Source organism: Leptonotus elevatus, chromosome 13 (assembly GCF_054856555.1).
Source record: "Leptonotus elevatus isolate MCC_2025b chromosome 13, RoL_Lele_1.0, whole genome shotgun sequence".
Classification (NCBI taxonomy): domain Eukaryota; kingdom Metazoa; phylum Chordata; class Actinopteri; order Syngnathiformes; family Syngnathidae; genus Leptonotus; species Leptonotus elevatus.
In genome coordinates, this window is record NC_141251.1 from 9,316,505 (window position 1) to 9,343,281 (window position 26,777).

The following is a 26,777-nucleotide window of genomic DNA, read 5'->3' on the forward strand; positions in this document are numbered from 1 at the left end:
CTATTTATGCTGCTTCTGATGATCTTTGTATCTAAAGTCCACCTGTCATTTTTCTACCGTTGCCCATTCTGGAAGCAAATTCTCCTCCAGGTCGTTTTTTGTAACCTCGTGCGTTCGTGATCGTGTAACCACTCCCACTCGTGGCTGGTGGAAAATTACCAGCTTACAAGCAACAGGCACATGAATGGTATATGCAGTGGATCTCATCTACAAACCAGCAGTGTATCTGCCAGAGGCATTTGCTGATCTTTTTCATTAGGTTACATTTGAAAATAACTAAAATTGCCGGTTTAAGTACATAGATTTATGAAACGGCGTCACTTTTTTTTTTTTTAACTGCTTGTCGCGTACATGTTAATAATAACAAACTACGTAAATGGTAGTGTTTACTATTTTAAGACTCGATAACAGTGATTAAAGATGTTCGCTATTCCGACAGAGACTCGTGAAGAAATCCATTCTACATAGGAGTCAGCCCTCTTTTTCTCTCCTGGCGGAGTGGTCGCGTGGGCGCTTGAGCCAATTGAAATTGATCGACGGGTTCACCGTGCAATGAGAGTACAGCCGGGATTTCTCCGCCAAAGCTGCAGCCAATCACCGCGCGCGATGGGCGGAACTCCAGTCCAAACTTTACGCGGCGCCATCGGCTGAAAACTAAACCGAGATGGAATCTCCCAGTCTGAACCGGTTTCAACCGGTTGCGAGTTAGTTGCTTGAGAGAGGAAAGGAGGCGCAGGCACACAACCTCCATACAGTCCCGCTGGAAATTTATTAAGAGTAACGCATTTATTAGGTTGGTGATTCAACGTTTGTTTTGTTTCGTAAAATGTCTTGGAGTGACGGTTTGCTGCCTTTGCCTTGATAGTAGTTTGGGGATCCAATCAGTGGTTATTACCAGTCAGACATCCCTCGCTGCTGGAGCTGGAGATAGTCAACGCTGCAGAAATAGGAAACCTTTTCTTATCAACTGTGATTTTCAAGTGCTCAATATATCTTGTACGTTGTTTGGCTAACGCCGTACTTTTCAATCAGAGCCTCGGACTGTAGGTACGTAAACTGGAGTGAAGTGCAAAGCGCCAAGTTGTTGTTAGGCTGGCTGTATTGTACATGTGCGGGGCTTAGCTAGCGGATATTGTATTGTTTTATGTTATGTTTGCATAGCTATTGATCGTGCTCCCGAAACGGCTCTAAAATGACATTGATAACATACTTTGTAAGTAGCCACGCGCGGGACTAGCGTGTATTGGGTAGCGAATGTGGAAGTCATGCGTGTTGTCCGAATTGTGTTTGAAACCAACGTTGTGTGATTAAATCCACGCCTCTCCCAGCTCGCCAGCATCACTCGCGTACGTATGATGGAAGCGGATGTCAAGTTGGTGTTGCTAGGCACTCACTTGCTCGCCACTGTTAGCCTTCTCTTTGTCACGTGTCACGCGTACACAGCCAACCATCTTAAAAGCACAAACTGTAAACTCGGAGGTAACAGCAACCGAAAGCACCAAAACTGCCTTTACGTTGCGCTGAGCAAATCGATGGTGGGGAGGGGGTTGTACCACGCCATTGCTGGACCACATGGGAACTGTTAGCCACTCCACATCTTCACAAAATAGATCAATCTAATGTTTCGCATGGCGTGCGTGAAGTTGTGCAGAATGAATGCTGACATGGCTACAACTGCTGCTCGACATTGTCAACGCGATCGATACTTGCTCTGTTTTTATTTTTTAAGTTGGACTCTGGATGAGTTAGCTCGGTTGCTTTCTTCCAAGATGTAAACAAAGTGACGTCGACTTTTTTTTTTTATCCGACATGTGGATCAATAAAATTTGATGTATAACAATTATGTTCAAGTGACAGTTTTAATCTGGACGAGGTTTCTGTTTCCTGCCATAATTTTTTAATACGCTTTTCTATACCTGACACTTTGATATCCTTTTTGAATGGTTTCAGACATGTTGCCTGGTTGTTGACAGTTGGTGGATTGAGGGGTGGTTGTTGTTTCATTGTCAGCTATTTGGAATAGTTTCAAAACACATGGTTCACATGACTTTGCCTGTTGAATGAGTTCGGTGCTTCCATGACCCCTCCTCTCTTTCCTGTCGTTGTTTCAGAGCTCTATGCCAGCAATTATGACAATGTTAGCCGACCATGCAGCACAGCAGCTGCTGGACTTCAACCAGAAACTGGATATCAACCTGCTGGATAATGTGGTGAACTGTTTATATCATGGGGTGGGACAACAGGTAAATTGTATTGCAAATGGCATTAAAAAAAAAATTTTTCCATGATGTAATATTTTTCTTAATTTCAAAGACCTAGTCTCAAATTGCTACACTTGTGTAACACAGGTTCTTTCCCCCTATCTTGTAAATAGTCTTGAATGATTCTGTTGCAGCAAAGAATGGCACAAGAAGTGTTGACACACCTCAAAGAACATCCAGATGCCTGGACAAGAGTGGACACCATCCTGGAGTTCTCCCAGAACATGAACACCAAAGTAAGCTGTGTTCAGTGATTATTTTATATGTGGAAATTAGATGTGCGCCGCCAGAGATCAAATTGGCGAGCGAAGAAAATACAGTGCTGTACAGCGAAAGTATGAAGTCAAACACAATCCGCTCGGATATACAGATTGACCTATGATTAGTTCAAAGGTCAAAACCTTTCCCCAGAGAACTGTGAACATGTAACTAATCAATTCTAGTGTCAAACTGTCGCCCCCATAAAACATTTAATAACTGTACAGGTCCAGAAGCACCTGTGAGTATTTGCAGCGTCTGTTTTGCTAAGCTGGGCCTCTGTCCTCTCAGAAAACAAAAGGAATTAATCAGGTTCAGAATCCATCCCTCCATTTCTTTAACTCTTGTCCTCATTAGGGTCACGGATGAACTAGGGCCTATCCCAGCTAGGTGAGGTCCATCCTGGAATGGTCACCATTCATTTGCAGAGCACAAAGACGACCATTCACACACATGCGCACCTATAGAAGCTGGAGGTCTTGGAGAAAACCTGTGCAAGCATAGGAGGACATCAGATCCAGTGGAAACATTTGCTCACTCTTATTTGCAAAAAAACAGCCCAGATCTTGTTTTTTGTTGTCAGATACTACTAAACATTGCCAGAATGCACTTCAATTCTGCGGTCTGTCCTTTGGTGACCTCCCTGACCTCTTGTGTTCTAGTCTTCTCATCATTTTTGGAGGGACAGCCATTTCTTGACATTGTCGCTGTTGTGCCATGTTTTCTCCACTTGATGAAATGTCTTGGAAATTAGTTTGTACCCTTCTCCTGACTAATACCTTTTGTACACTGCTCCCTGTGGGCCAAGTCAGGAAAACCCTACTAGAAGTGTTGAACTTTATTTGAGATTAATCAAATGAACTTTAAATGGTGGCAAGTTTGTAGTCTTTCCCCCAGTGTTTTATCAGGCCTGCGGCCCACCAGTCCGTTTATAAAACATCGCTAGCACAGGTGCTAAAGTGATTGGATGATCCCATTCAAATGCTAGTGAGAAATTAGCATCGACTTCAGGAGTGTCAAGCCTTCAAATAACGAATATTCACACACAAACGCTGTGGAAGCACAGGTAAAATAACACTACTCACAGGCGCCCCCCCCCCCCCCGGAACAGTGAAAAACAAGATAAAATGGATGTTTTAAGCATGTACTCCATCCATGCGCGGCACCACACTGCTCCTATGAGGCCAACACGCTCAGGAATATAAAAAAAAAACAACTTTGTTTTAAATTGCTATTATTTTAGTCTTACTCATTTAATTTCTCCTTTTCAGTTTAAGCTATATTTATAGTTTAATTTGAAATGATTCAATGAATATTATTTTCCTCAAAATTCAAGGATACAAATAGCCAATATCCAAATATACTCATACATATTTCCACATTGGATTGCACAAAATACAATACCTTAGGTCCCAGGTTAGCCCACTAAGTCCAAAGAGTTGTGAACATAAGATAAAACAAGATATGGTGACGAAATAAGGGCAATGTAATAAGTGGAAAAAGCAAAAGACTTGAATTATGGGGAAGGGTTAGTTGATCTTAAAATTTAGGAGCTGAACTTTGTAGTAGTTTGCGTAGAAAATGAACTTTCCCGACACCGAAGATAACAAAGATGTTTGCAAACAGTTTACATTTAATTCCATAAAAGTGGTACTGGTGTACATGATATAGGTTGTCAAGTCTGCTTTTATTTATTATTATTTTTATTTTTTCTATTATACATTGATATCTCTAAATCCATCAGAGCTCATCTGTTTTTTTTGTTTTTGTTTTTAATATATATTTCCACAAGCACAATTTAAAAGCTTTGTCACTGGTGTCAGTTTTGTTCCTCCTTACTGGAGCCAGTTCCACTTGTGTTACAAACCGTTTGTAGTGCTCAACCCTCTGTCACCTTTGTTCAGCGTAGGATAAAGACACATTTAGTTTAGGTCTACATATAGGTGTACCTTTTTGCCCATTTTAATGCGTAGATTTATTTTTTGCCTGGCCTGTAATGATTCTAGGAGAAACAGCAGAACTCTTAAACACTCTGATCTTATTTCACACATTATCCTGGAACATTTACATGAAATGTCTGGTTCTGTCAAATTTTAAGCTGGAAATACATTTACAGGCTTGTTCCATTTTTATCTTGTCTTGTTTTGTTCCCCAAGTTTGCACAAAATGGCCATGTTTGCTTGATCCTAATGTGTCTCTCTTTGCTTGTTACAGTACTATGCCCTTCAGATCTTGGAAACGGTTATCAAAACAAGATGGAAAATTCTTCCCAGGAATCAATGCGAAGGTACATTTTTACAATATTTTACCCATCATGCCCTCAAACCATTCTAAAAGAAACCTGCAGATTTGACATTGTAACATTCAAGTTGCATAGCCACTTAGCTTAGCCTGTTGTTGTGCCTTAGCTCCGGATACTGAAGTACTTTACTCCAGGTTTCACTTTGGTGCAGTGATCCTTTTTCTTTCTCTTGTAGAAATAGAGTTCCTAACATGAAATACAAGAGATTGTTTTCTTTTTTTGTTTTGTTTTGTAAGCAACACGTTCTAACCAATGTGGTCAATGGGCTTTCCAGTTTGTCCTCAAGACTATTTTGAAGTGGGAAAAAGTCTTGCTATGTTGAGTCTGTCTGGTACTACACCATGGAAAAGAGCTAGTTGAATGTGTTTTGCACCGCTAACCGAGTTTGACTTTGGGTTTCAACTCGTCTGGCTAGTTGATGCAAAATTTAATTTAAATCTATGGAAGGAATCTTTGCAGAATTCCACAAAATTCTTGAGGTTGAGAAAAAACAAACATTTTAACAGCCTCTCTGGTCTTTTTTGTTTGTTTGTTTGTTTGTTTTTTAATTCTCATCAAGGCTTCTATAAGAGTTCACCAAGAGATGCTCTAATCTCCAGTCTTCGTCTTGTTCATAGTTGAGAAACACCTCTCAACTATGGCATTGGAGAGGGATAGGGCTGGGAGAAAATAAGTCTATCAAGTCTCAGAAGTCGAGCTCTAGGGATGGGTACCGAGTCCCAGTATTAAACTGGCCCCCGGGCTGAATTTTTAAAAACGGGTGTATCGATAAGCTCCACCCTTATAACTGTTCTCTTAACGGTCTTCGGGAAGTGAATGAAATTTATTTTCGATTTATTATTAAGACTATATGAACGTTATTTTGCACCTTTAACCTCTCTATTCTAATTTCTAGCTTCAATAAAATGAAGATCATTATCGGAGACGAGACGTCTTGTCCCACTCAGTCGTGCGTAAGAGGGATGATGGGTAGACTCCGTGCCCTTCTTGTGCTCGTGTAGCGCTGTGCGCTCATATTACAACATGATTCGTACTATTATATAAAAACGTCTACCATGCCATATAACTGTAAAGTATTTAATGTTTATACTTGTGTGGAGTGCGTTTGGTTAGCCTTATTGCCGCCGTTGCGTCAGAGCGCTTAAAATCTGCACAGCTCCACAAAACAGCCGTAAACATTAAGTCTCACTGTCCAGACCTAAGCAATCGATTGACAGTCGATCCAATAGTTACACTAATGTAAAAGTTTGGTTAGCCGTGGGTCTACTAGTTGGCTCCATCCAACAGTTCGGAGAAGAGGACACGCAGGACAAAAAAAGCAACTTTTTCACGATACCTTTTGACGTGCCTTTATCTTGGCACGATCAAATGTCATTGTTGTGATGTGTTTTAACAATGATGGCATAAGACTGCTGTAGAGCACGGCAGGCTTGGAGCTTTGCTGGATGCATCTAGTGTTAGTCTAATTTCAGAGGTTTTCTTACACTCTCCTCCATAATCTTCGCTATTATTCTCAGTTGAGGCAACCTCTCTGAGCTGTTCTGGTACAAGTAGTACAGGGACATTATTGTGTATGACACATTATCCATGTATCTCTTCTCAAAAGTCTCTTTAATGGCAAGTTTGAGGTGACGATTCAAGCAATGATTACCTATTAGCCCAGGTACATTATCCTTTCTCAAAAGTGCGACCTCGCCCTTCTTACACCCTATATTCACTGCTGCAACATTTGCTCCCAATCCTACCAAATGACTGGTCAAATCTGAAATACCTATCTCTCTGAAACTTAACTCAGTCAGTGATTTTAGACCCGCATCCAAAACACTCTTCAGTCTTAGTATGCAAAATGGGAAGCTACAAATGAATTGTCCCTTGCGGATTCTGTGGAATAAATTAAGTTGTCTGAATCTGGAAAAAGAGACTTGTACTCCATGTAACCACTCCTGTTAGTGTTAAAAAATAGAACATGCATACGTTTCTTCTCTTCCACGCCACTGTCTGCACTTCCATCATTGAGAACAGAGAACATTTTTCAAGTCCTCAAATATTGTGTCTGACACGTTCACAACACATTTTGTCTCGTATCTGTTTCTAAGAGAAACCTTGTCTGGCTTCAATTTCAATGATGCCCTCAAAACCGACCCATTTGCCTCCCTGCTTGACACTCATAATTAAGGGTTGGAATTGGGGGGTTAGATCATCAAATGATTCCCGAGCGCGGCTCCTGCTACTGCTCACCGCTCTCTTAGGGGATGGGTCAAATGCGGAGAAATAATTGCGCCCCACTTAGATGGATGTGACAATCAGTGGTCCTTTAACTTAAAACATGCAAAGGGGATGGGACAATGTCTATAAGCTTTGCAACTCTTTTCCAAGCAACAGCTGCTAAGTATTTTCCTGAAAATACAAAAAATTAAACAGAAATTACCACTACAAATGAGATTCACTGGAAGTAGTTTATGCATATTATGAAAAAAAATCAGCTCGTCACTATTTTATTGTATTCTTAAGTTTTATTTAATCCACTGTAAAAAAAATTTAACTGGTCTATTCCTAGTGTACTTATTTAAGATTTAATTCCAATAAAAAATAATCACGAATGGTTATAGTATTAAATTAATGTAATACAATATTAATTGTGGTGGTAGCACATCTTCGGCTTTTTGTTTCAAATGAGTAAAGCAGTAATTGTTCCCAGAAAAAAAATAGACCTAATTATTTAGCAGTAAAAATATATGAAAAAAATATTCTAATTCAATTTCTTTCATTCAATTTAAACAAAAATATAGCAATATAATGGTAATATAATCTAATAATTGTTTTCCTAATGTTTTCATGTATTTTTCTGTAGATAACTTTTAGCGTTGCATCCTTTTCAACGAACCCTGACGAGAAATCAACATCCGTTGCTTTGGCTAACACTCTCAAACATTCGCCCCTCTGTACGGCCTAGGAACGTAATTGCAATTCATACTTTCAACATGAAGAGCAATGTACTTGGCCCTTGGAAAGCATTCCAGTTTTTCATGTGTTCCCTTCACAAATATATCGCCGAACCCCGAGCCTAAGGCGTCGGGTAAATGTGACCTTCGCAAGCTGAGCCCTGAGGCACTGTGGTTTTGTTTTCAGCCGCCAGTATGTCAGTACAAGCCCCGTGAGATGGATAAAAACAGGTTAATTTTTCTACCAAATTTGTGTTCCACAAATGTGAAATGAATTAGACTTCCGTGTTTAGACTAGTGGGAGTGCATAGGCCATATTACTGTAAATAAAACGTTTGATTTGACTTCCCCTTCAGGGGTTTTCCTGGCTTAAATTGAGGCAGAGGTGGTATCATCCTGACTGTGATGGGTGACTACCGATACCAGTCTCATTTTAAGGTATCGGTACTCACGGCGGTGACAAATACTATTATCGGCCGCCCTCCTTACGATCAGGGACAAGAAATTATATGAATACAAAGTTGCCATTAACTTCATGCAATTTTAAGGAAAAATAATATATTGGGATATATACGTCTTTCTTTAAAATCATCTTTAATTTATGGGTGGGGAATTATATTTGCTAGTGGTATCTGTATTTGGTATTAGTAGCGGTGACTACTTAAGAGTTGTGTATCGGCCGGGGAAAAAGTGGTATCGAACATCCCTAATCCTGACTATGTGCCATGACGTGCATGTATTCTGTAAATTCAGCTGTCTCGCTTTCATTTTTTACAGGCAACATATAATAATTCCATGTTTCAATAATAAAAATAATAGTTCCAATAAGAATATGACTATTATCATGTTAAAGCATTCTTTCATTATCAGTCACTTGGGCTGGAGGTGGTGAGCAAATAAGATGGAGGTGGCCGCCTCTGAATTTTGTACACAGGAGAAACCCTGCCTCTAAAGTAGAAGTCAACCTTAAACATTTCTTGACAATAATGTTATATGTGACCTCAATAGTCTAAACATGACATTCAGATTAATATGACATTTGTGGAAAAAGAGTTAGAGCCATTGCCCCTTGCTGTCGACTGAATATGACATCACAGGGCTCAGGCAACGACCAATCACAACTCACCTGTTTTCTGAAGCTGAGCTCACATGTTTTCTGAAACTAAGCTGTGATTAGCTGTTACTTAAGACCTGAGCAACATTGATGTCCTCTTCAGTCGACAGCAAGTGGCAAAATGGCCGCCCCCTGAGATGGATAAAAACGGCTGGATTTTGCTGATTAATTTATATTCCACTAACTCAATATTAACCAGAGTACCACATATAGACCAGTGGGCCTGCATAGAACAAATTATTGTAAAGAAAAACTTTACTAAAATTTGGAGCACATCCAAAAGTTGAATACATTTTTTTTCAGTTTTTTTAAAGACTGGCTCCACTCGCTTCACCCTGATATTCAATGTTCTTGCAGGCCTGAAAAAGCAATGTGAGGTAGCTGAAAACAGTTTTTCACCCGGTCTGCTTACACTAACAACATTGATTGTCTGAGGAAATGTAACTTATTTTAAACATTGCCCCCCCCCCCATACAATACAATACAAGTTAAGTGGCTATCCAAAACTCACATCATTGTTAGCACAATTGGTTGGCAATTTGTAAATAGAGAAGTAATGGTGCACAGATCGATCGATTTATCGGCCCCGATTTCCTTAGTTTTGGGGGATCGGTAATTGGCCAATCCCTTAAATATAAACCGATCTCATCTTACTCCTCAGAGGTCTGAAAAAGTCAGCCACTGTCCTCTTCTAATATGACTAATAAGCTTTTCATTTTTATTTAAGAGAGCTACTTAATTTGCAGTTAAAACAGCCCGTTTGTATTATTTCACAGATATTGTTTAAGAAGAAAAGAAAATTGTGATTGGTGCACCCCTATGGAGAAGCATAGTTTATACTGAAGTATAGAATAGATTGAAGAATGTCAGCAGCAGGCAATTTTCATGTCAGGGTATTTTGATGTCACATTTTATTGGAATAAGTTAACTTTGTCCCTGAACTTTTGTACCGTCTGTATTTTCCAGGGATAAAAAAGTATGTTGTTGGTCTCATTATTAAGACGTCATCTGATGCTGCAAATGTGGAGGTATGTAACATTTTTTTATGTTTCATGCATGTTATATAATATTTAAGTAGTGGAATTTACACTTAAACATTGCATTTAGTCTAATAATCCTCAAATGTGATCATGAATACATTACGTCAACCTTTTTTGTTTTCCCTGTGCGTGTGTGAATACAGTGGTTCTCTGCCTAGAGATGTTTAATTCATTCTGTTTGTAACTTAAAACACTTGTTTCTCGAGGTGCAGCGATTTATCAACAACTAATCGATTGTCAAATTATAATCAATTATTTTGATCATCGATAGATCAGGTAGAGACTTTGTTTATTAATCTAAAATTGTCAAAATCGTTGGAATTTCAGCCACTCAACAGTACATTTTCTCCGATTTATGTTGTTCTTTGTGAAAGCAGGGTCTTTGACATATTGCAAACATCTGATTTTACTGTGGAAAACAGTGATCAACATTGTTACAGATTTTCTGATGTTATGTATCAACCAAAGCGGTAACCAAATGATAATTAATTTATATTTGTTGTATTTTCTACACTGTTTGTTAGTTTGAAATAATGTCCTGTTTTGGAGTAAAGGGATGGAATTGACATTTTTTTGTCTGATTCATCAACATATTAATTGTATATTAAAATAAGAGTCACTTGCAGCCCTACTTCCCCTATAGAATTTCTAATAATCCGTTCCAATTTACCACAAAACAACTTATTTTTCACGAGGGAAACGTAGAACTTCATAATATTGTGCTTAATAAAAAAACAATTAAATTAAAATAAAAAAAAACAATTCAGCTGTTTTTGCATAAATTTGATAGCCATTGGGCTCCTCCTTCTTGTGTGCCCACCTTGGCCTCTTGGCGGCAGTATAAGATACAAGCGTTACAACATCTCATCTCCTCTCCCAGCTAATCAGTATGGCACTAATCCATTCTACAGAGAAGATAAAGAATATGACTGAGTACTGTTATGTCTGTCTACATGTTTTGCTGCACCGTTTGTTCAATTTGCTGCTTAAAGCCTCCTTTAAAAAAAGAACAAACAAAAAAAGAGTTCACTCAAACTTGGAGCCTGTTATGAAGTGAGTTGAGTCAATGCCACCAACAGCGCTCCTATCTCAAGTGTGGGCTCGCAGGTCACCTCAAAACTCAACAAATCAAGTCACTCGTAGCTCAAGGCACTGTATGCTCACAATGATAGTGTTTTGTTTTGTTTGTTGTCATTTTTTTAACAACTTACCACAACCTATTATAAATCATCTCTCTTAGTGGCACTCACTCCTGAATAGTGCTGGTTAACAAAGTGCTAGAGAGCAAATATTGTTAGTCACTATTGTTGCCTTTGAAAAAACCATCAGCTCATTTGTTTTGCATTTGAACTTTTTTAGAAAGAAAAGGTGTACATTGGAAAGCTGAACATGATTCTTGTCCAGGTAAGTCTTCAAAGAATATTTCTACTCAAAATGATGTGATGTGAATTGTGTATGATGAGATAATGAGATGTATGGCATTGGCCAGAAAATGGTCCCATAACATGTCTGTTTGAGGTGTAGTGTTTAAAGGAGCAAAACATCAGTAAGTATCTTTTGAAATTAGTCCAGAATGTTAAAGCTTTGGTTTCAGGATTTCATGATCTTTTTTTTCTTTTCTTTATTTGCTATTATATTGTTTTTTCCCCGTTTGCCCCCTTTCCCTCAACAGGTGTTGCCTCTTGTCAGGACACAGGAACAAAAATCTGTTTTGCCTGGTTAAATAAAATAAAATGAAAATACTAAAATGCTTAGACAAGCTATAAAGAGGGCTGGGCAATCTTAAGTCTTGTCCGTCCGTACTCTTAAGTTGTTCACAACTTTTAGAACTGCTTTGATGATTTCACACAAAATCAATAGTATATTGAAATATTTAGGATAGCAGGGCCATCTTCTTTAAAGCGAGGAACTCTAGAGTGTAAATACTTAATGGTTAGTTTTCAAAATCTTCTTTGACCTTTATGCAATTTAAGGCGGTGGGGGTTAATAATCAACACATAATAATCATTTACATCAAGTGCTTAGTTGTGCAGTTGTGCATGCTATGATGGGCAGTGTGGGAGTAGATAATTCCACTCTTTCCTTTTTATTTTGATTTTTTTCTTCAATGGACTCATTTCCAAACGTGTTTTAGTTTGCAAAGACTTCAAAATGGGTCAAGCGGACAAGCAACTATCACATGTAAACATGCAAATCATCAAATATTTGTGACATATTAGCACTCACTCTTGGAGATTTTTTAAACCAGTAGCATTTTTTTTTTTTTACATGACAAGGCACTAGACTAATATTTTGCACAGGTGTGCCCAACTTTTTTTCTTTTGTACACCAGCACAGGTGCATGCAAATTTCCGCCTGCATCGTGTTCAACACAACAGTTTTATAGCTTCAGTCTTTACTTTAAACAAAATTACTACTAATTAATGTTAATGCTGTTTGTCTTTGTAGGCAATATTGACTAGTAAATAATTAACTAACAATCTGGTCATTATAAAGTGTATTTGCAGCATAGTTCTCCACAAGACAGGTAACTTACTCAAAATATTGGTGCTTGAAGTGCTCTGTGTATGAGTGTTGCTTGTGATTTTGTTTTTTTTGTTTTTTACACATCGGGCCTTAATTTAACATTCAAAGAGGTGTCAGTCGTTTTTATTGTCTTATCATCCGTAGTTATTGCCACTCTATATCTGATGGGCGTAGGTCACTCAATCTAAAGCCTGTCACAATAACACATTTTTTAGAACAATATTTTTCCTAGAAACTGATCAACCTACTTGACCTTGTTTTTTTTATGCTGCTGATATTCTTAAATCAAGTATGTTCTTTTTAAGAGCCAATGTCGTTTCATTCTCAAGAACGCCGTCATTGAATTGTAGAACAATAAATACAATATCTTGGATAAATACAAGCTCTGTATTTAGGCTGCACCAATCACAAGTGATCCTGCATAAAACATAAAGTAGACATTTGTGCCGACAGTAATAATAAAGCTACGCAGACGGTTTGTTTGTGACGTTAATGACGCAACATCAGCTTTAGTAGACATCTTGAGAAGTGCGGCACGCACACAATTATCTGGACCATGGCCAATCAAAAGATGGTTACGCCCTTCACTCTTTCTGATTGGTTCAGACCATGATGTGCCTAATGGGTGTTGTAGTTGAACACTAATGGAGGCTTTCAGAGACGCACAGACTTCCACCCCTACCTCTTGAAAAGGCTAGTCGCACTTGTGCAGCCTCTTATTTGTTTATTAGGTGTACCGTTAAGAAATTTGGGCGCAATCTAGAGCACTGCATGAGATATATTTTTGGAATGACGTAATGGTGACCACTTTTGCACATTTTGCTTCTGAATATGTATTATAGCTTAAGATTTGAGTGATTAGCTAGCTCATGAGCTACATCACGCTGCACTAATGTCAGTGAAAATCAGGCTTTATACCAGGCTTCCCCAGTCCTGGTCTTGGAGGGCCAGAGTTCTGTAGGTTTTAGATGTTTCTGTCCTCCCCAACACACCTGATTCTAAAGATCAGAATCATTAGCAGGCTTCTGCAGAGTTTGCTGATTAGCTGATTATATGAATCAGGTGTGTTAGTTGGTGGAAACATCTCAAACTTGCAGGACTCCGGCCCTTAAGAACCAGGATTGAGGAAGCCTGCTCAATACGAAACTAATTTTTGCGGCCAATAACCGATCAGCGAGTTTTAAGAAATCAATATGTCTATTTATCGTAAATAGCTTGTTTATTTACTGTACATACTTGTGTATAGTTTAAGTCTCAAGCGTTTCCCCCCCAATGTTTAGCCATGCGCAAGAAAGGAAAATTTAATTAATGTAATTTGAATATAAAACATTTGTTCCTTTTAACGAATGGGCAGAACCCCATTTTTTTGTAAAAATTGTACCTGCTTTCAAATCACCCCCCCCCACCCCCCCAAGAATTTGTAGATTTATGAGTCGCAACTCCTGCAAGGCAGAATGAACACAAGTGGGATGCTGCCGCTGTATATCTTGTACTGTGTTAATGGTGGACAATGGACATGGGACTTTTGCATAGGCTATAGTACTGTATCTTTGAAGTCTATGAGTTTAGGTCACTTCATGTACCAGAAGGTAAAGTGGTGTGGAATTTTAGTAGACGCACACAAGGAGCAAGTGGCATCTCCGCACAGCAAAAGAAAGTTAATACAGCGATTACATATGGACAAGTAATGACAGGATCTTATAGTGGTACTCAAAATTAGGGGCGCATTCTTGAATTGTTATTTTAAGGATGACTTATTTTTAGCAAGTGTCACAAATAGAAATTCACTCTTGCGTCCATAATTTTCATTGCATTTGTCGGTCTGTAGAAAATGTTTGAATCATTGTGCTGCCTGTTTGTGTGTGTAGATCTTGAAGCAGGAGTGGCCCAAACACTGGCCCACGTTCATCAGTGACATTGTAGGAGCAAGTCGAACCAGTGAGAGTCTTTGTCAAAACAACATGGTCATTCTCAAGCTGCTCAGTGAGGAGGTATTTGACTTCTCCAGTGGCCAGATGACCCAGGTGAAAGCCAAACATCTAAAAGACAGGTTAGTAGAGTACTGTACTTAAAAACACAACACTATGTGGTGTGCTGTGTACAGCCCATAATATTTCCTTGTGTTTCTTTCAGTATGTGCAATGAATTCTCCCAGATATTCCAGCTTTGCCAATTTGTCATGGTATGTAAATCCCAGTCTATCACCATCATTATTGTTGTTTGCAGACTGTCTCTTTTAAATCTTATCATCTTGTATCTTAGGAAAATTCCCAGAATGCCCCCCTGGTTCACGCTACTCTGGAGACCCTCTTACGTTTCCTTAACTGGATTCCTTTGGGCTATATCTTTGAAACCAAGCTAATCAGCACATTAGTGTATAAGGTAAGGCATGCGCAGAGTGAGAGAGACGAAAGGTTTATATTATCAAACAGTTCTTATGCACTAAGTATCTCTTCTAATTGTTTTTAGTTCCTGAACGTCCCCATGTTCCGCAATGTGACACTGAAGTGTTTGACAGAAATTGCTGGTGTAAGCGTCAGCCAGTACGAGGAGCAGTTTGTCACACTCTTCACCCTGACAATGTGCCAGCTCAAGCAGGTGACTATCGTAGTCTAAGACTGTGATGAGCAAAAGCAAGTATGTCCTTTTGCCTTATACAAAAAATAATTCTAACCCAATTCATACTCGATTTAGATGCTTCCCCTCAACACTAACATCCGGCTGGCCTATGCCAATGGGAAAGATGAGGAGCAGAACTTTATCCAGAACCTCAGTCTGTTCCTCTGTACTTTCTTGAAAGAGCATGGGACGCTCATTGAAACGCGACTTAACCTGAGAGAAACATTAATGGAGGTAAGTTGTTGGTCAGGAGGAGAGTCAGGAACAACGTATTTAAAATCAGAACATAAGCTGGTCCCCTAATTGGATTTTTCTGTCCCGCTTTAGGCGCTTCACTACATGCTGCTGGTGTCAGAAGTGGAAGAAACTGAAATCTTTAAAATTTGTCTGGAATATTGGAACCATCTGGCGGCCGAGCTCTACAGAGAGAGTCCCTTCTCCACATCCACATCCCCGTTGCTGTCTGGCAACCAGCACTTTGACGTGCCGCCACGCAGGCAGCTGTACCTGCCCGTTCTGTCCAAGGTAGTAACACCCGCTGATTCACTTTCATCCCTCAATCGATCGAAAAGGTGTTCACAAAGTCATTGATGGCAAACAAATTCACGATGAACGTGTATCTTGTAGCATTGGGTTGAATTTATAGTTTCCAAATGGAAATCACAATTTCTGTCAGAAATCATAATTTAATCTTTTCCTAAATTCGTTCAGCACTTGCTGACATGCGTTATCTCTCAGCATTAGAAGTGCCAATTTGTAGCCATCTCATGATCGGGTTTGAGTAACATTCCAAGGATACAATTTGATTATTGATGCACTTTGCTCCCCCATATATCTGAGGAGGGCCAGGTCATACCTGGTACAAGACAAGTGGTTGAAAGAAACCTGACAACTTTTTACATTTATGTATTTGTTTATTCTAACATAGGAGGTCTCCCTTAGCTCCAGACCTGTGGTTAAAGCTTGTCAATGCAGGAAATTTGATTTTTGAATCGCTACGTGTGGCCGAAAAATGAAATTGCACACTCTCTTCTTCACGTACACAGTGCGCACATATGTCACATCTGCTGACAGAGGGTGGGAAATTCAAACCCAAATCCAGTCTGAAAACAATTGGCCAGAGGTTTGCAGGAGTAGCTATTGTGATCAACTAAGGTGTTAATCTGCTAATTAGAGGATGTTTGAGTCATAAATGGTCAAATACAACGGCTAATATAAAGATATTTTTGGGCAAAATTCTACATTGAGTAGCTTTAAAGCAGTAAATAATATTGAATGCTTTTGGAGTGTGCCAAGTTGTGGATGATCTTTTTGCTCAAACAGTTTTTTCTTTGTTTGATTGTTTTTTTTTACTCTTACAACAGGTGCGTCTGCTGATGGTGAGCAGGATGGCCAAACCAGAAGAAGTACTGGTGGTGGAGAATGACCAAGGGGAGGTGGTCAGAGAGTTCATGAAGGACACGGATTCCATAAACCTCTACAAGAACATGAGAGAAACACTTGGTGGGTCTCCCGTCGATCCCTATTCAGCACTCTTTTCTCTTTTCAAAAGATGTCTTAAGAGTAACCACAGATTTCATTTGAATTTGCTCTGATTTGTCATGCTTACAGTTTGACCGCTATCTTGTGAAGCTGCTGTATTTATTATAGCTGGCACATGTTTTCATTGTGCAATGTTTTCTCCCTCACTTGTCTGTGATGGTTTTGTATAGGATCTCAATTATTTGACACCCCAAACCCCCCCCCCCCCCCCCCAGCTTCATCTTATTTCAACCCATTTAACCAGCTACATAAGGATGTGTTCCAGTGACAACTTGCGTCTCTGCTTCTCTGCAGTATACCTGACTCACTTGGACTATGCAGACACAGAGCGTATAATGACTGAGAAGCTTCACAACCAGGTGAATGGGACTGAGTGGTCCTGGAAGAATCTCAACACGTTGTGCTGGGCCATTGGATCTATCAGTGGGGCAATGCACGAAGAGGATGAGAAGAGGTTCTTGGTCACGGTCATCAAGGTATTTTAGAATGTTGTAAAAGGGAAAAAATGAAGTAGGTGTTGACAAAGATTTATGGGTAGTTCACAAAAATACATAGTTTAAACAGTATGAGATGTAACTTTATTGTTATATTCTTTCACACTCAGTAGCTACAGATCCATGATTTCATGTTCATGTGTTATAGGGTAGCATTACCGACACTCAATGTGTGTTGCTTTGGTTTCTCTGTATCAATTTAATAGTCTAGTTTTGAAAGGACCGATTATCAGTTTGACGTTTACTGTGGTTTTAAAAAGTCAAGGTTTTAATACTTCTAATACCAGAGCAAGATGAAAGAGACATTGCAACCACAGATGCCTTTTTGCTTTTTTCATCATTGTCCAAAAATAAATAAATACAGTGGATTCTAGTTAGCCACAAGGACAACACGAGTAGCACACTGCTCTGTTCTAAAAATAGCTCAACAATGATGGGACATAGTGACTTATTTAGAATAATTAAAACAGAAGATGAATGTTAGCATTTATTTATTTACTTAAACTTAACATGGTACACGTTTGTTCTGTGCCAAATATTCAATATTTTATTTAAAATAGATTGTGATCAATAAATTATTTTGTTTTGTTTTTTATTTAACCAAATATTTCAGAAAATGACATTTAAGAGCTGTAATTTTGATAGTGATATTTTCACAAGCTCAAGCTTATTATACCCTCAGAATCTAATATAGGTCCATGCCTAGCCTAGCTTTGGCCACCCCTCTCCAGCATATAATGAAAATAAAAATAATAATACATATCTATAGGCGCTTTTCTGGACACTTACAACAACAGTTAAAAACATACAAATACAATGTTGAAAAACAACATAAAATAAAATCGAATCAAAAAAAGACCATGCAGTTATGGACAGAGTGAGTACAGTTATTTCTGGATTATAAGGTGCACCTGACTATAAGCCGGGCTAGGTAAATTTGGGGAATACTGGAGTTTGTTAAACATATAAGCCGCTCCCGACTATAAGCCGCAGGTGTTTTAATGTTCCCGCTACTTTATTTTCCATAATGAGGGCACATATTGTCTCTCTCTCTCTCTCGTTCTGTCTCTCCTACTGTATTTTGGCTCACTTGGTTTGTTGTGCTCTGCCTGACACTCTTGCGCCCCCTTGTGATATGATGGATAAGCCGCACCTTTGTATTGGTCGAATGCAAGTGAGGAAAAGTAGCCTCTTATAGCCCAGAAATTACTGTAGGCTTGTCTAAACAGATGAGTTTTGAGGCTGGATTAGAAATGTGTTAATGAGTCTGTTACGGAGCAGCAAGATTTTATATTTGATGCGGTGTGTGATGGTGAGCCAGTGGAGCTGTTGGCGGACAGGTGTGTTGTGGTTTATGGATGGTGTGTGCATGATGAGTGGCGGAGTTTTGGACCAGCTGAAGTTTTTTGAGGGAGATCGAGCAGGAGGGAGTTGCAGTAATCAAGTCGGGAGGTGACGAGGCTGTGTACGAGTATAGCAGTGGAGTGAGGGTTGAAAGAAGAGCGGAGCCGGTGGATGTTTCTGAGACGGTAGTATGCTGAGCGAGTGATGCGGTTGATGTGTGAGGTGAAGGAGAGGTTGCTATCGAGGATGACATCCAGACTCTTGACCTGAGGGGAGGGGGGAGATGGAGGAGCTGTCAAAGGAAATGGAGAAATTGTTTATTTTATTTAGGGTGGATTTGGTGCCAATGAGGAGGAGTTCAGTTTTATTACTGTATCTAGGGTGATTATGCGTACTGCTTCAGTGGGACTATTTTTCAGCTCTTCCAGAATTGCAAGAAGTGAGGATATTATGTCATCTTTGCACTGTAAATAAGCCCCCAATCGGTTATGTTTAGTGATATTGCAGGCCACGTGCAAAATACCTATTTGTCTTATCCAGCACGGTCCATCAGTCCTCACTGAGAAATCGCCTGACAGCGAGATGCCAGTGTGGCAGTACACAATATTTCTGAAAAAGGTCATCACCGCCACTGTCGGCAGCGACTTATAGGAACAGCAATGGATTAGTATGTCCAGGTTACCAGTAACTGTTCATCCCGCAAAGAAGAAGCGGCCATAAAAGGTTTAAAGAAATTAAGAGCTGTTAGAGTGAAATTAAAGAAATATATTTTATTGACATGGAATATATTGACTCCATCTTTAATATATTTGAATTTGTTTAGATAACATTCTAGAATCAGGGCGCGTTTTTGTGGATGCCCTGTATTAAAAACTGACTTTATGAAGAACGCACAAAGAAAAGAATTTCAGTTAGTTTGCTTAAGCTATGATTGGGTTGATTGTTAAAAATGTGATTTGTTTGTCCTAGGATCTGTTAGGTCTGTGTGAACAAAAGAGAGGAAAGGACAACAAGGCCATTATAGCCTCCAACATCATGTACATCGTCGGCCAGTATCCTCGCTTTCTCAGAGCCCACTGGAAGTTTCTCAAAACAGTGGTCAACAAACTTTTTGAGTTCATGCATGGTGAGATTTAGAAAGTGGACATTTTTGTTCATCTTGTTTTCACCTAATAATGTGAGCACAATTCAATGATCCTTTGTCATCAGAGACCCATGATGGAGTTCAAGACATGGCGTGTGACACATTCATCAAGATTGCTCAGAAATGCCGGCGCCACTTCATCCAGGTACAGGTGGGAGAGGTGATGCCCTTTATTGACGAGATCCTCAACAACATCAACACCATCATCTGTGACCTACAGCCGCAGCAGGTCAGTTCAGAGATGTGCCTCCGTTTCGTAGGCGCAGTACACACTCAATTCATCTGCTCACCCCATCTCGTTTGTGTCCAAGGTGCACACGTTCTACGAAGCTGTAGGTTATATGATCGGCGCTCAGACTGACCAGGCAGTACAGGAGCATCTTATCGAGAAATACATGCTGCTGCCTAATCAAGTGTGGGATAGTATCATCCAGCAGGCCACCAAGGTAACTCGTATACTTGTTCGACTTTCACGGTATGTTTTTAGTCATCTTAAATATATGGCCTCAGGGAATCGTCTTTTGTCAATTGAGTCATGCTTATTGCGTTTGTTGAACTAACTCATATTGACGAATCCAAATTTTCTGTGCTTTCTCCTGCTGCATCCACCTTCAGAATGTGGACATTTTGAAGGACCCGGAGACTGTGAAGCAACTGGGCAGCATCCTAAAGACCAATGTCAGAGCCTGTAAGGCCGTAGGACACCCGTTTGTCATCCAACTGGGACGGATTTACCTCGACATGCTCAATGTGTACAAGTGCCTCAGCGAGAACATATCTGCTGCCATTCAGACAAATGGTATGGGAGGTGTGTGTTCATTATGGCATTTACAGTATGTGAATTGGACTTTGGAGATATTTGATGAGTATCCAAATTAAACATGGTCTCTTTTTTTTTTTTTTTTCAAGACCTTATAAAGTGTGTATGAAATGTTGCTTGTTCTCATTTTTGGAATATAAATTCATTTTAGTCTATAACTACAACTACTGCAGAGATTTCCTTCTCGTTTAAAAGTGGGTTAGGGTAGATGTGGATATGCATGAACGGGTTCCTGTTTGATTGATACATTTCCTTAACTTTTTACTCTTGTTTATAAAGTACTTGTAGCTTTCATAGCAACTCATTTAAAGGCAAGCTTGTTGGGATTGAAGTAATTACGCCCTCTGCTGGTTGTGCATAATTTGTGAAATCCCTTATGCCGTCCTTGCTTCGAGATGGCATGACAAAATAAAAATGGGGTTTTCCTATAAATTCTAAGTTTTACAAGGATGGGAGTATTCTACGAGAAACAGTAACCACTTAAAGTAATGGAGGCTGAAGAGTGTTAAGCCGCTTTTCCATTGTACTGGTTCCACATTGAAATGGTCTTGCTCCGCCCTGAGTGGTCGCTATTCAGGGCCGTGCGGCTACAACGGAACCGCTTTTCTGTGTCTCACCCGAGGTGGTTCTAAAGCGCAGGCCGAGTAGAGCCGTGACGTCACTGATTCGCCGGCGGATGTAGGCTTTAAGCGATGCGACGATGCACATGCCCGTTTCCTGGTTTTATAGCCAGCAAGACAAAGTTGCCAGTCTAGTCTAAAAAAAAGGTGTGCACTGTGTAGTGGAGGCGTGGCGTGTTGAGTTTATGCCATCCCAAACCCGCCCCAATTGATTGGCACCTGTCGTAATGAACAAGCCGGAGCTGGCCAAGCGAGGCCGTTCTGAAACATGTAATGGAAAAGCGGCTTTAGAAGTCAGTAGTTTGGTGGAGCAACCAAAGGGCAAACTCGGGCACCAAAATCTTTTCCTCCTGAATTCGGGCATTTCATGTGTTTGACATGTTTCTGTGTGTGCGCAGGTGAGATGGTGACCAAGCAGCCTCTGATCAGGAGCATGAGGACTGTGAAGCGAGAGACCTTAAAACTGATCTCTGGCTGGGTCAGCCGATCTAACGACCCACAGATGGTGAGAAGCTGTCATATATGGAAAATGTACATGCATGACTTGACGCTGATTAGAAAGAAAATGAGGCTGCACTTTTGCCAAAAATATTTTCTATATAAAGGTAAATTTTCAAGTTGATATCATTTTGTGAGTCTTCACTTAAAAATGCAGGTTTGTTGACAGTAAATAAAATATGTATTCTTGCTTATTGTGGTGCAAATGTGATTTTTTTTTGGGGGGGGTGCTCTTAAAATTGGTGGTTGATGGATCTTGATGCAGCTCCTCCTGCTCATTGAGCTGATCCATCCTGTTCTTTGCAGGTCGGGGAGAATTTTGTCCCCCCGCTGCTAGACGCCGTCCTCATCGACTATCAGCGCAACGTCCCAGCTGCCCGGGAGCCGGAGGTTCTCAGCACCATGGCGACCATTGTCAACAAGCTGGGGGGGCACATCACCACTGAAATCCCGCAAATCTTTGACGCTGTCTTTGAGTGCACTCTAAACATGATCAACAAGGTATGGCTGGACTTGTGATTGGTCATAAATGTCTGAAAGCAGTGATGTGGTTTCGTGTCATTTGATGGAGTGAATTCAAGTCTGAAGTCATCATCTGTAGGATAAAGAAAGTTTTCTCGTTTGAATGAGAAACTTTCTCGTAGGATAAGAAACGTCTTTAACTGCGAGCAATAGCTTCTTTAGCAGACTACAAGACTTTTTACATGTCTCTCAGACACAACATAATGGGGACGACTTGCAAGTAAAACAGACATGCCCTTATTATAAAGTCCCAGGTGAAAATATAACCAAACTAGGTCCTGCGCTGTCATTTTCACTCGGAAATGCAAATGTGCATGCCAGCATGCAATGGACTACTTTCTTATCCAAACGAGAACACTTTCTCGTCCTAATGAGAAGCATATTTTATCTTTTTCCCCCCATGTCACTGTGGGGACCCTTTTGAGTTAATAATGAAAATTTTGCATTGAATCATAATGATCATGAGGTACCTGAACGGATATTTAGAAAGACTAAGCCGGGTTTACATGGCGCCATGACGATCATGTGATCGCTGGCCGCGTGTCCCGTGGCTGTAACGGGGCTGATCTGGTTAATAGGGATGTAACGATATCCAAACATCACAATATGGTAAATATCACAATATGGACCTCACGACACGATAAATATCATGATATTGTGTGGGGAGGTTATATATATATATATATATATATATATATATATATATATATATATATATATATATATATATATATATATATTAAAAAGAGAAACAAAAGCTCACTATAATGTGTAAAAATAAATAGATAAAATATTGTTTTTTTGTTGTTGTTGATGTAGTTGTGGGAGGGGAAAACACAATATTGTGTTTTTGTACATTATAACCGCAATGACGGCGAAATAGGCATGGCCACTTCACTGTCATGTGCTCCTATTGGCTGAGCAGCGCAAAGCAACATGGTCTATGTAAGTTCATAATGTTGTTAGGCTGAAGCAGGCCAAAAGCAATGTGTTTTTTGACCCAGATGTTGAAACACATTTGCTGGTATGACTGATTTATAGGAGGGAAGACCGCTGTAGTGGCCAAAACATTCCTTATTCAAATTAAACTGCACAAATGAACTAACCATCAAGAGAGTGCTAGAACTGCACAAATGGAATGCCTTTTTAACAGCTGTGCTGCTTTTAATATCGTGACATGACGACGGAAGATATTGCGGCACTTTTAATAACCACGATATTGCCGTTATCGTTACATCCCTACTGATTAATACGGAGGAGCGGAATGGATCACATCACATATAAACAGCCGACCACCGATCTTCAATCGGAATAACTAAAAAGGCTCCACAGAAGCTGGGCTCGTGTCAATCAGTGAATGAATGAAGCCCACGTTTGAAATGTTGGGTGTTTTTTGTGCCGGCAGAACTTCGAAGAGTATCCCGAGCACCGAACTCACTTCTTCTACCTGCTGCAAGCCGTCAACTCGCACTGCTTCCCCGCCTTCCTCGCCATCCCTCCGGCCCAGTTCAAACTGGTGCTGGACTCCATCATCTGGGCCTTCAAACACACCATGAGGAATGTTGCTGACACGGGTAAGGACCCCCCCCCCCCCCCCCCCCCCCCGCGGGGGCCCCTGCGTTCCCTGTGGAAATGTCATGAAGCAAGAATGCCACCTGATAGCACTGACTGGTGTTTTTGTGCTGCTCAGGTCTGCAGATTCTCTACACGATGCTTCAGAACGTGGCCCAGGAGGAAGCCGCGGCTCAGAGCTTCTACCAGACGTATTTCTGTGATATCCTCCAACACATCTTCTCCGTGGTCACTGACACGTCTCACACTGCCGGTGAGCTTGCGCGCATCATGAAACCGTGTACTCATCCATCATGTAAAGTGTGATGCGTGTTTTAGCCTGCGAGTGACATTTGATGCCCTTTTTTTTTTGTTCTGTCTCTATCAGGTCTGACCATGCACGCGTCCATCCTGGCCTACATGTTCAACCTGGTGGAGGAGGGCAAGATCAGCACCGCACTGAACCCCGCCTCTCCCGCCAACAACCAGGTCTTCATTCAGGAGTACGTGGCCAACCTGCTCAAGACGGCCTTCCCGCACCTGCAGGAGTAAGTCGCGCACCCGCGCGCCACCCGTCGCTCTGCTTCTCACATCTAACGTCACCTGCGTGTTCTCTACAGTGCTCAGGTGAAGGTGTTTGTAACCGGACTGTTCAGCCTCAACCAGGACATTCCTGCCTTCAAGGAACATCTTAGGGACTTCCTCGTCCAGATTAAGGTGAGAACCTGCGTAACCTGCAATGGATGGCGAGTGAGTGAGATGATGGTTTGACTATGGGAAACTACCAGGGAAATATTCCAAATTGACTTGACCTATCACCTTAGCGTCAACTACAAAAAACAACCCCTAAGCTGCACCACACAATGACAATAGTCAAATTGTATTCTTATTATATTTATCGAAGTATTAATACGTATACTTACCAGCATATTTACGGTTAAGCATTCGTAAAAAAAAAAAAATCATTATCACACTCATAACTAAATTTTATGAATTATGAAATTACTTTATCAATGACTAAAAGATGCAACCATGTTTCTATTATTTAAACATTTTTTCCACTTTTATGTTAGCAAGAGTATGAAAACTGGAGAGTAAAAAATTATTGTACATTTAGACCAAATGTAAAATTTGCAATTAATTGTGAGTTAACTATTGAAGTAATGTGATTAATTACAATTAAAAAACATTTTTTAATCGCCTGACACCCCTAGTAAGAACATTACTTTTGTGGACTCTATAGTAGGGCTGAAAGTATGTGAAAAGTAATACAATTTAGGGTTGCAATTTAATATACAATAATATTTTTAGTACGCACAAAAAATAAAAATAAATTATATTACAATAAAAAAAATACAAAATTGTATTTACACAATATACATATGCTAAAAATTGATTGATGGATAATAATAATAAAATATACATGCTTACAATTACTGATTTTATCAAATTTTTCATAAACACCCATCAATATAAAATAAATTCCCCTTTTCACATTTCAATTTGTATTTGTACATAAATGGGTTCTTGCTCAGTATTAAGAGATTGTTGTAAACTGGGCTTTAAATAGTGATGCAAAAATGAAGCTTCATGAAACACGTGATTTGTTCTTGTCTCGATGGAACTCCTGGTTTAAATGTAATGGAAATTGAATCCATTTCAATTGCTCTGCCCTTTTATATTGAAACCAAAAGCACCATCCTAGAGTAAAAAAATATCAGTGCTTCATTTTCCCATCGCGAAGGGTGAAAACAGCGCCACATGCCTAACAAGCCCCAAATAACCGTCTCGTGATTTCAAAGCAATAAGTCTGCGTGGTAACCAGCTGGTGTTGTCGCCCGACAGGAGTTTGCCGGCGAGGACACGACGGACCTGTTCCTGGAGGAGAGGGAAGCGTCGCTTCGTCAGGCTCAGGAAGAGAAACACAAAATCCAAATGTCGGTTCCAGGCATCCTCAACCCGCACGAGATCCCCGAGGAGATGTGCGACTGAGCCCCGCCCCGCCCCGCCCCATCGCCCGGCCGCCTCCGTCGAACTGTCCAACTAACTCAACTAACCGCAGCAAAGACAACAAAAGCCGAGAGGCACTTCAGCGTGATGACGGGAGACTCCGCCCCCTCGGCCGAGTGGATGCTGGTCGTGCAAATCAACGCCAATAACGTGTAAATGAACTGTGGCCCCTTTTTCATAATCTACGTTTTGTATGGAGACTTTTTTCCTCTAATCTCTTTCCACAAGTTGCGTTTTCAGTCCGGCCCGCCGCTGAACTGCATGAACAAGTCAACCATCTTGTTTTTGTTGTTTCTTCCACGTCCCTCACTATTCCCTCCCCAGATATGTGTTGATATATAAATATATATATGTGTGATAAATATATATATATATATTTATATACGGTGAGATATTTTTGTTGCTGATTTAAAGTTGGAAGGTCTTTTCGAGGCACATAGACCGCTTGGTGGGAGAACGAATGCAACGGCTATTGAATGAAGGCTTAAAAGATGTCTGCATCTTTTCATCGCGAGTTGTGCGGCACCTGACTTAAGTTGTTTGAACACTTTTCTAAGGAGCGCAACCATGTGCATATCATCCCAATTGTATAGCATCTTTAATACCATGGGAACATTATTTTTTTTTCTCTTATTCTGTTGTTTCTTTTGGTGTGCGTGCGTTTGCGTGCGTGTGTGTGGGTACTGTCGCGTAGTCGACATCAGGCTTTTGTTTTCCTCTAAGAGGATTGTTGCTCATTTGTGAGCCTCCATGGTTGGGACGTTTTAAAGAAGTGGCAAGAGGTATTTATGGGTTCTTGGTTGCCGGCTTTCAACGTGTTCCGTTGTACTCATTTAGATTGTTTACCATGCAGTAGTGCTTCAAGACACTACCTATAGAGCAAAACGACACATAATCGGGTTTACATTTAATTTTGTATTTTTGCATTTTTCAGTCATACGTGTTGAGTTCTGTCCAAATAAACAATTAGGCTCAAGAATGTATAAATTCCTAATAAGTACCCGGTCTCTAATGGTAAATATCCCTTCGCAAGGTGTTACATTTGTTGTGAATTTTTTGAATTGATTAAAAAGTTTAGAGTTTTACAAGTGTCTTTACTTTGTTGGGTCCGTAACACGTCAAAAAATGGCTGCATAGAATCAAAAAAAAAAAAAAAAGATCGATAAAGCA

General features: G+C 40.1%; 1 protein-coding gene across 3 annotated transcripts; it reads left to right on the top strand.

Annotated features, from left to right (window-relative positions):
* The first annotated feature begins 625 nt into the window (after window positions 1-625).
* Window positions 626-26,706, top strand: xpo1b (exportin 1 (CRM1 homolog, yeast) b). 3 transcript variants are annotated; one of them, XM_086092703.1, is made up of 25 exons: window positions 626-793; window positions 2,112-2,243; window positions 2,396-2,497; window positions 4,734-4,806; window positions 9,844-9,905; window positions 11,277-11,321; window positions 14,312-14,493; window positions 14,577-14,625; window positions 14,706-14,825; window positions 14,913-15,041; window positions 15,138-15,296; window positions 15,390-15,587; window positions 16,427-16,565; window positions 16,899-17,080; window positions 19,412-19,568; window positions 19,652-19,815; window positions 19,898-20,032; window positions 20,202-20,394; window positions 21,425-21,531; window positions 21,831-22,025; window positions 23,452-23,620; window positions 23,737-23,871; window positions 23,986-24,145; window positions 24,218-24,314; window positions 25,443-26,706. In XM_086092703.1, exons 2-25 carry the CDS (start codon window positions 2,118-2,120, stop codon window positions 25,587-25,589), a joined length of 3,225 nt encoding a protein of 1,074 aa, XP_085948829.1. In that variant the 5' UTR covers window positions 626-793; window positions 2,112-2,117; the 3' UTR covers window positions 25,590-26,706. The 3 variants fall into 3 exon arrangements, with proteins under 3 accessions (XP_085948829.1, XP_085948831.1, XP_085948830.1); XM_086092705.1 differs by having other exon boundaries at window positions 20,202-20,385; XM_086092704.1 differs by lacking the exon at window positions 626-793 and adding an exon at window positions 800-1,047.
* Window positions 26,707-26,777: the final 71 nt, after the last annotated feature.

Coding starts and splice junctions, on each gene's coding strand:
- xpo1b (XM_086092703.1), top strand. CDS start 2,118: ATGCCAGCAATTATGACAATGTTAGCCGACCATGCAGCACAGCAGCTG. Junction 20,033..20,201: donor TCATCCAGCAGGCCACCAAG/GTAACTCGTATA, acceptor ATCCACCTTCAG/AATGTGGACATTTTGAAGGA. Junction 23,872..23,985: donor TGACACGTCTCACACTGCCG/GTGAGCTTGCGC, acceptor TGTCTCTATCAG/GTCTGACCATGCACGCGTCC.